Source organism: Alosa sapidissima, chromosome 21 (assembly GCF_018492685.1).
Source record: "Alosa sapidissima isolate fAloSap1 chromosome 21, fAloSap1.pri, whole genome shotgun sequence".
NCBI lineage: Eukaryota > Metazoa > Chordata > Actinopteri > Clupeiformes > Clupeidae > Alosa > Alosa sapidissima.
This window is the reverse complement of record NC_055977.1, coordinates 18,268,086-18,277,519: the sequence shown is the minus strand read 5'-3', so window position 1 is coordinate 18,277,519 and position 9,434 is coordinate 18,268,086. Positions and strand designations below refer to the sequence as shown.

The following is a 9,434-nucleotide window of genomic DNA, read 5'->3' as shown; positions in this document are numbered from 1 at the left end:
CAAAAATTACATTTTACCGTGACTCGAAGAGCTGTAAACAGTGTTGTAAGGCTGCGTGTACACATCCGCTTGGAGCTCCAGTGGAATTTTAATTTCATGACGAGAATTCTCGGTCTAACCGTTCATGTGCCATTGAAACGGCGTAAAATAGGCGAGCCATCAGGCCATCACTATAACTCCGAGCGTGGTAAACAAAATTGGATATTTCAGGCGGTAAATGCTCCCGTTAAAGGAATTATCCGGAGTAAAATGCACTTTAGATCGATTTACGGATGATTGGGAGTACATACGTTGAGTTGACATCCAAATCATGTCATTCGGATGTGTTTTGAGAAAGTTCGATGTTACCGTTTTTAGTCAAAGCTCGTTAGCGTGGAAGTGAGAAGGGCACATTATTTTGCCACTACAAAACGCTATTTTTATACCTCTTCTACAGTTCCAAACAACATTGCACTGGTAGTGAGTAGAGGGTCCCTAAAGCCAAACCGAAGTATCCCGAGGTCTTTATGTGGTCGGATAGAGTCCAGAATGAATTTCATCAAGGTTTCGTCTCTTATCTGAATTTAACCATGGAGTTGACTTTGGAGGAAAGGTGAAGGTGATTGCTGATAGGCTGTCCCAATCAGTAGCGCCTGCACAATCCAATCACGTTTAAAAGGGAAACAACAAATTCAGGGTTTCCGAGATTTTTCTTTTTTCCTTTTTTTAGAAGAAGTAACAGGTAGGCTACTCATGGTTATGGATAGAAGTAAAGAGTACAATATTTGCCATTCAAATGTACTTGAGTAAAGTCATGAGTAGGCTACTCCCCAAAAATGATACTCGAGTAAAGTACAGATCCCTCAAAACTGCACTCAAGTAGCCTACTGTACTCAAGTAAATGTAGGCTACTCCGTTACTGTCCGGCTCTGGTGAAAAGCCATTAATAAATAAATAACGTGTTTTTTTCTGACCGTGTAGGGTCGCTTTGGTTATGCGTCTGCTGAATAGGCTCCTAGTCAACTAGCGATAACTTTTAACTTTAGCCAAAAAGTTAATAGACTAAAATGATAGCATATGCCTATGAAACGTGGTGTTCTCAGACATGACAGGAGATGGGATGGGCAGTGGTTCCTGAAGAGTGGTAGGGTTTTCAGTAGCCTATAGAGTAGATTCTGAATGTCAATGAAAGTCAATGATTATGATAATGCCCTCATTAGATAAAGAAATAAAAAGGATTAAAATAATAGGCCTACACTGATTCCCACATGTAAAAAAGTAGGCTACACACGCTAAATGAGCACATTAGAGTAATTGGCGTTTGCGCCTCGCTTCCGAATTAGGCTAGCCTTGCGTGATATTTGACGACCGTTTTATCAAATTCGTTAAAATACAGTAAGCGTTGATTATTAATATGCTCCAGTGAAAATATGTGTAGGCTATTTATTGATGAAAGGAGACGTTCAATACAATCTGAGAAATAGACTAGGCTACTATAGGCCTAGGCTACAGATTGGACATCATGTTGGACCAGTAGGTACCTTTATATGGCTCTGCGTTGGACAAGCTTCTTGCGTAAAGGTTTGACGTCATAGATGGTCAACATTCGGTCGTCTTTATGATGAGGGTTCGCATAAAGTTCTACGGAAATATGCATCCGAACATTACTCTGAACCCCAGTAGAAGCGTCAAACACTGTTCAGTCTCTTTGGAAAAACCAACTGCTGAAATTTCCTGATATCCTGAATAAGTAGGTAATCAGCTTAAGTCTTACATTTTATTCGTTCATATGAATCATGCCTAAATTGTTTCTGTTGGTTTGACTACCCTGTTGCATTTAACGTGGAAAAAAAAAGATCACAAAATCCCGGCAATAGCTAGCATCCAGGACAAGTAAACTAAGGCACTCCGGTCAGGGCCTATAATGTTCAATTATCATTTTCTTTCTCTTGACTTGAACAAATTAGCACTTGTTCATTCACAATACTGAATATTGTCGTATTTGTTTGCAGTCAGTTCTTGGAAGGAAACAATTCAGATTCAGATTATAAACTCAGATTGCAGCTCATTATGAACCCTTTTTTATTTTTAAATCTCTCCCACATTTACACAGATCCACATTGTGGATGCCATAAGGGCTCCATTCCCTGTCTGAGCACCTGAGCTGAGCCCCCAGCCAGGTCCCAGGACAATGGGGAACACAGTCAGCTGCTGCTTTCGTGCCAATCCTGGTGACCGTCAGGAGGAGGGACAGCGGCTGCAAAATGTGGACATCAAGCATGAAGTGGCACCTCGTCGGGCAGCAGATTCTGCGGTGGAAAAGAGCATTCTCCTATATCAACAAGAGGTAGCTGCAGGACTGGTGCCAGAGGATTTAGCAGATACCACCAAGATTGTGGCCTCTAAATATCTCGATGAGGTGACTCTTAATCTTGATGTGCCCCTTGCAAAGCTTTGCACAAAGGCTGTTTTTATGGAGAAGCCTGAGACCCTGGGCTGCTCAGTCAATGTAGAGGCTCAGAATGTTTCAGTTGAAATAACAGAAACTACTCTGCCGATGACACCTGTGAGGGAGGAAGTATTTAATACCAACCTTCCAGTGGAGCATGTAATAGAGGAGGCTTCCTCGAAGATGGTAAATATCAGTCTTACTGACATTGTGCAAGCTAACAATGACAAAAATAGGACTCTAAAGGATTTTAACCTCAGAGAGGAGCTCTGCAGTGGTGACAACATGAACAGCAGCCTCCCCTCAGCTACAGCTGAAAAAGATGTACAGGCTGAGATTAGGTAAGCAGCACCTGTTGGCTGCTGATGGCACCAATAAATGCTATCAAAACACAAGTGGAATTTTGTAAAAGGTCTTTAATTCCACAGATTATTCATTCAGAGACATGCAGACACAATTTGAGTGTTAATTAATGCTCAACGTCTGTATACACTGTATATTGACAGGATGCAGGATGTATATTTATATTTCTATGAATTTCCACTTAAGCACGTTCTATAGCCTTGTCGCTCAATAAGAATTTTCATGGTCTGCCTTATATTCAAAGGCTTAGAGAGCCATTAGTTGTGTACCTGTCAGGCCTCTTTCAGCTCTGCAATTGCTTCATAATTGCAGAAAATAATCAGTTAACCTTGGTAAGTTTATAAAACCCTTAATCACAATGCTTATCCTCTGTCTGTCTGTGCAGAGGCTCTGCTGCTAAAGGCCTGAGCTCTGAGTCTTTACTGAGTGACCTGTTGGAGGGACAAGAGACCCCAGAGAGATCCCAGATTCCCGAACAGGATAAGTTAGTAGTGGAAGCAAAGAGTGAGCCTCTCGGCTACTCTGACACGATGCCTGGATCTACACCTCTGATGACACCATCAGTGAAGAAGGCAGCATCTGCTGAACCTCAGCAGCATCTTGTGAGATCAAATTGTTCCCTTGCAGAGGAATCAGCCAGATGCATTTCTATTGGATTTGACATCGCCCATCCAGGAGACCATTCAAAAGAGGAGGCTTCCTCTGAGATGGTAAACACTACCAAAGGCTTAATGATAACATCTATGCAACCATCTACCAAGGATGAGGATGGAGTCGACTATGATGACATTATCTTGCATGGCGGTATATCGACCGAGGAGACTGTTGATGATGCAATGCTTCCCCAAGAGGACCTTGCCACCAATACACCAGCTGTAAAGCTGGAGGACCGGCTGGTTCAGAATCCCTCGGCTGAGGGCGTGGTGAATAAGGCTCCAAAGGGGTTTTCTCTGGTCAGTGAGATTGATGCCCATCTGGACATGTGTGGACACCAGTCACTGCTAGACTCCTCCAAAGCCCTGGATGATGAACAGGACGTCCCTCTGCATAGCAGTGAGGATGAGCGGCTGCTCACCTCCGCCATGCTTGGCACAGGTTTCCCCTTCATAAATGCTAAGCTTGCTGAGGCTATCTCGCAGCATAGGAGTGATAGTGGTCACTCGATCAGCATGGAGGGACAGCCACCCGTTAGTGGCCTTGATCTCAACTCTGTTCCCACTGATGCTTGTGCAAGGTGAGTCAGGAAAAGTATGATTGTCTCAGTTCCATAATAGAACTGTTGTATATAATACATTGGGTTTAGTTCAAACACACAGCTTAAAGAAACATCTTAATGGGGCCTCCTCTAGCAAAGACATTTGGGAATTGCATAATGATGAGTTTATGTTGGTAGGTTTTTAATAAATTAGATTCCTTAATCTCAACATTCATTTTCTGTCTATTTATGTACAGAGGCTGTGCTGCAGCCTCTGCTGCCCAAGATGTGGTGTTTGGCCTGAGCACTAAGTCTTCACTGGGCAACCTGTTGGAGGGGCTAGATACTCCGAAGAGATCCCAGAAAAAGCAAGGCGTGAAGGCAAAGAGTGTACCCCTTCCAAAGTTGCTTGCTGAACTTGCTGAACTTCAGAAGGTTGTGGTGAGCTCAACTGGTTCCACTGACGGAGGGCTGGCTGTAAATCTCCAGGATGAGAGACCTGGAAGTGCTGGCAGGTGGAGCCCAGTGTCAGATGGGAGTGAGGCTTGGTTTACTTGGTATGTCAGTTGCATAACCATTTACCATAGGAAATGAATGAGATAGTTTTGGATCAAGTCAGTCATTAAACAGCAATTAAGACATTTAACCTAGAGCATCCAACCTCTCTCCCTACAGTGGCGAAGATCTCTATTATAGTGAGGAGGAGATTGAGGAAGAGCTGGCGAGGCAAAGTGTCATGGAAATGACTGGTGAATAACTCTCAATGATTGCTGTATTGATATTCTATCATGGCATGTACATTGCCAGTAAAAAATCTCCTTGTACTCCTTTCAATACAGTTCCAGAACAGGACCGATGCAGCTTTGAGCCGCCCGTTGGCATTTTAATTCACAGCGAGAGGGAATGGAAAGAGCAGACCACCGAAAGCATAATCATTAGAAACGTATGTCGTACATATTGCATGTGTATTTTCTCTCTTGACAAGGTGAACAAGAGCACCTGCCCAGCCTGCCACTAATCTTTTTTCACTCTATCCCTCTGTGTGCACTTTCCTCCAGGGCTACGCTGTGCTCTCCCAGAGCTTTGGATTCGTCCGGCGGGTAAGGGAAGACAACTACTGTGCCCTGCGAGCCTCCCTGTACCAGACACTGATGAGCTCTGCCCAACTTCCTGACTGGCTCCAGCGGGAGAGTTTCTTATTGGTATGCCCATCTTCTCTACCCTAGGGGTTACTAGTAGGCTGTCAAAATAACTGATTAATTTCGATTAATTAATTTGAGAAAAAATAACTGATTAAAAAAAATAACGCAGATTAATCGATTCCGTATGACCCCGAGCCGTTGTAGTCAGTAACCATTAGACTGTAAAATGAAGGAGAGAGAAGAAAATGTCCTAGATCATTGATTGGAACATTTACTTTTAAAAAACGGTCTGATGGTGTTGATAAAAAATAAAGTGTTGATTAAAATAAAGTCTTCTGCAACAAGGAATTTGCAAAGAAATAGTGTTGACATTGAGGGGAGTGTTAATTTATTTTCATTGTGTCCCCTAGGTTATATCTGTGGCCTGAAATACCTTGTATGTGAAAAACAACTTCTTCCCAAAGCACTTTTGAATTTATTTCCTCAGCATATTAGGTCATATCATAGATTATTATGCCCATTATTAAAAAAAAGAATAAAAGAGTTTTTGAACTTTAATGTCACTAATGCTGATTATTCAATGATTTATTTGAATTTAAATATTTAAAATACATTCACAGCCAAAATTATATATGCGATTAATTTAGATTAATTAATCACAGAGTATGTAATTAATTAGATTAATTTTTTTAATCGATTGATAGCCCTAGTTACTAGCTGTACATCGTTAGGAGAGATAACAGAGTCTCATTCAGAATGAACTGTCTTCCTTCTTAAACAGAAATAAAGAAATAAAAAATGTTAACTGCATCATGTTTCTATTATAGTGGAGCAGTGTTTGCTCAGGCCCTTTAACATATCAAACATTTCACTTGAATTTTGTCATTTTCCTAGATCCCTGATGAGCTTGAGACTCGTTACGGTCTGATTAAAGGCTGGTTGTTTCCTGACGTTTGCAAGCAGACAAGTGGGATCAAAGATGATGTGGATCTTATGAAACACTATCTGAGCCTTCTCCGGAAATGGGTACAACTCTCATTTGCATATTATCACAGTGGTTGGATATTGTATTACCTAAAGTAATACGTTAAACTTTGTTGACATTTCATTTTTCCATATCAGTCATTATTGTAATGCACACGTTGGGGTAACTGAGATTCTGTGTGTGTGTTGATGTTTGCGTTTCTGTATAGTGGCACGCGGCGGCAGCCTCTCCTGGGCTCGAGGGTCGCAGACGTGTGTGTGAGCAGCTCTTCCAAGGCGGAGGAGACGAGTTTGGTGTCATGGAGGCACTCAAGCTCCTGATGCTAGCCTGTGCCGTGGAATTGCACGCCGCCATGGAGAGGGGCAAAGACGTGCCAATCTTCTGCTGGCTGCTATTCTCCCGCTACACCTCCTCGTGCCCGCGCACGTTCCTGGCCAACCACCTGAGCCAGGTTGGCTTCAGTGGAGGCATGGAGCAGGTGAAAAGGCTCAGGGAGACTTTTGATGTGGTGGTTGTTGTTGTTGTTGTTTTTATTGTTGTTGTTGTCCCATTGACTGCCAGATGAGAAGGTGTATCAAAGTCTGTTGTGATATAGCCTACTGTTGTTGGCTGTTGTCTTCATTTCTGTGTTATAGGTGGAGATGTGTCTCCTGGGTTACACACTGCACCACACCATCAAGGTTTACCGCCTTTACATGGCCAACATGGCGGACTTCATTATCACTCATTACCCGGATGATCACATTCAGGACTGGCCCTCTGTCTGCCTGGTAACCGAGGATGGCCGACATTATAACGTGGCAGTTGGCGAACCCGCCTGTCCTCAGGAGGACCTTTCCAGAGGACCTCACTGATTGATTGTTGACCCAAGTGACCAAGGTCCAATCATGGCCAATTCAGGATACTATTTTACACCATTCATGTTACTTCAATACATTATTTTCTCAGCATTATATTTGCGACTGTATTGTGGATTCTTTGTCTGGAAGATTTCCTTTGGAAGGTTTATGGTTTTTATGGTTACTTAGCTGATGCTTTTGTCCAAAGTGACTTACAATGCTATACAGTATGCTATATATGCTATACAAACACTTATTTCACAGAAAGTAAGTGTTTGTTCGTCAACAATGAGAAGAATGCGCAGGACTGGGGGAGGGCATATTTTGTACCGCCATGTGGTACATGTAGTTAGTATTTATTACCATGGCAATGTCACTTAAGTGTTATTCCAATAATTCCATTGTTGTTAGTATAAAAGCTCAATGAATAAATGTAAAATGTAATGCAACGAGGTAGTTTGCAGGGAGGTTTTTGACCTTCATAAGTCACAATAGTTGAGAATAGAGAGCCTATATACCATTCCCTTCAAGTTTTTTTTGCCCCCAATGATTTTTACATAGTCTCTGACAACTTTTTGAGACCCGATATAACATCCTACTCCACTGTGACTTCGTTCATGACACTCCTGTTAATAGGCTAAACTATTATTTACATTTGCTCAAAGATTTCATAAGTATAAGTCATTTTCTCTCCCTACGTTGATGTATTCCAAGCGATCTGCTTCAGGGGCGGGGACGTAGTAATTTAAACACCATGCCTGGGTACGTAATCGCTCTCAGGGACGCCCACTGTTCGCTGGTTGGTCGGCTGCCCAACTGCCGAAATAAACGAGCGTGAATCAACCTATTCCAGACGGAGTACTGTAGGGAAAAGAAATCGACCGGAAGTACGTAGACAGGCCAAGGCCAGGCTAAGACGGCAGATTCCTAAAGAAACGCAAGCACCCACGCCATAGGTGTATCTAAAGTAGCTATGTACCAAAAATTACATTTTACCGTGACTCGAAGAGCTGTAAACAGTGTTGTAAGGCTGCGTGTACACATCCGCTTGGAGCTCCAGTGGAATTTTAATTTCATGACGAGAATTCTCGGTCTAACCGTTCATGTGCCATTGAAACGGCGTAAAATAGGCGAGCCATCAGGCCATCACTATAACTCCGAGCGTGGTAAACAAAATTGGATATTTCAGGCGGTAAATGCTCCCGTTAAAGGAATTATCCGGAGTAAAATGCACTTTAGATCGATTTACGGATGATTGGGAGTACATACGTTGAGTTGACATCCAAATCATGTCATTCGGATGTGTTTTGAGAAAGTTCGATGTTACCGTTTTTAGTCAAAGCTCGTTAGCGTGGAAGTGAGAAGGGCACATTATTTTGCCACTACAAAACGCTATTTTTATACCTCTTCTACAGTTCCAAACAACATTGCACTGGTAGTGAGTAGAGGGTCCCTAAAGCCAAACCGAAGTATCCCGAGGTCTTTATGTGGTCGGATAGAGTCCAGAATGAATTTCATCAAGGTTTCGTCTCTTATCTGAATTTAACCATGGAGTTGACTTTGGAGGAAAGGTGAAGGTGATTGCTGATAGGCTGTCCCAATCAGTAGCGCCTGCACAATCCAATCACGTTTAAAAGGGAAACAACAAATTCAGGGTTTCCGAGATTTTTCTTTTTTCCTTTTTTTAGAAGAAGTAACAGGTAGGCTACTCATGGTTATGGATAGAAGTAAAGAGTACAATATTTGCCATTCAAATGTACTTGAGTAAAGTCATGAGTAGGCTACTCCCCAAAAATGATACTCGAGTAAAGTACAGATCCCTCAAAACTGCACTCAAGTAGCCTACTGTACTCAAGTAAATGTAGGCTACTCCGTTACTGTCCGGCTCTGGTGAAAAGCCATTAATAAATAAATAACGTGTTTTTTTCTGACCGTGTAGGGTCGCTTTGGTTATGCGTCTGCTGAATAGGCTCCTAGTCAACTAGCGATAACTTTTAACTTTAGCCAAAAAGTTAATAGACTAAAATGATAGCATATGCCTATGAAACGTGGTGTTCTCAGACATGACAGGAGATGGGATGGGCAGTGGTTCCTGAAGAGTGGTAGGGTTTTCAGTAGCCTATAGAGTAGATTCTGAATGTCAATGAAAGTCAATGATTATGATAATGCCCTCATTAGATAAAGAAATAAAAAGGATTAAAATAATAGGCCTACACTGATTCCCACATGTAAAAAAGTAGGCTACACACGCTAAATGAGCACATTAGAGTAATTGGCGTTTGCGCCTCGCTTCCGAATTAGGCTAGCCTTGCGTGATATTTGACGACCGTTTTATCAAATTCGTTAAAATACAGTAAGCGTTGATTATTAATATGCTCCAGTGAAAATATGTGTAGGCTATTTATTGATGAAAGGAGACGTTCAATACAATCTGAGAAATAGACTAGGCTACTATAGGCCTAGGCTACAGATTGGACATCAT

The 9,434-nt window shown here is 42.1% G+C and overlaps 1 protein-coding gene across 2 annotated transcripts; it reads left to right on the top strand.

Annotated features, from left to right (window-relative positions):
• The first annotated feature begins 1,543 nt into the window (after nucleotides 1–1,543).
• On the top strand, nucleotides 1,544–7,068 carry LOC121695341. 2 transcript variants are annotated; one of them, XM_042076079.1, is made up of 10 exons: nucleotides 1,544–1,729; nucleotides 2,093–2,769; nucleotides 3,177–4,025; nucleotides 4,244–4,543; nucleotides 4,662–4,735; nucleotides 4,826–4,929; nucleotides 5,045–5,188; nucleotides 6,023–6,154; nucleotides 6,322–6,591; nucleotides 6,749–7,068. In XM_042076079.1, the coding sequence occupies exons 2-10, from the start codon at nucleotides 2,171–2,173 to the stop codon at nucleotides 6,965–6,967; spliced, it is 2,691 nt and encodes an 896-aa protein (XP_041932013.1). In that variant the 5' UTR covers nucleotides 1,544–1,729; nucleotides 2,093–2,170; the 3' UTR covers nucleotides 6,968–7,068. The 2 variants fall into 2 exon arrangements, with proteins under 2 accessions (XP_041932013.1, XP_041932012.1); XM_042076078.1 differs by having other exon boundaries at nucleotides 1,544–1,733.
• The last annotated feature ends 2,366 nt before the right edge of the window (nucleotides 7,069–9,434 follow it).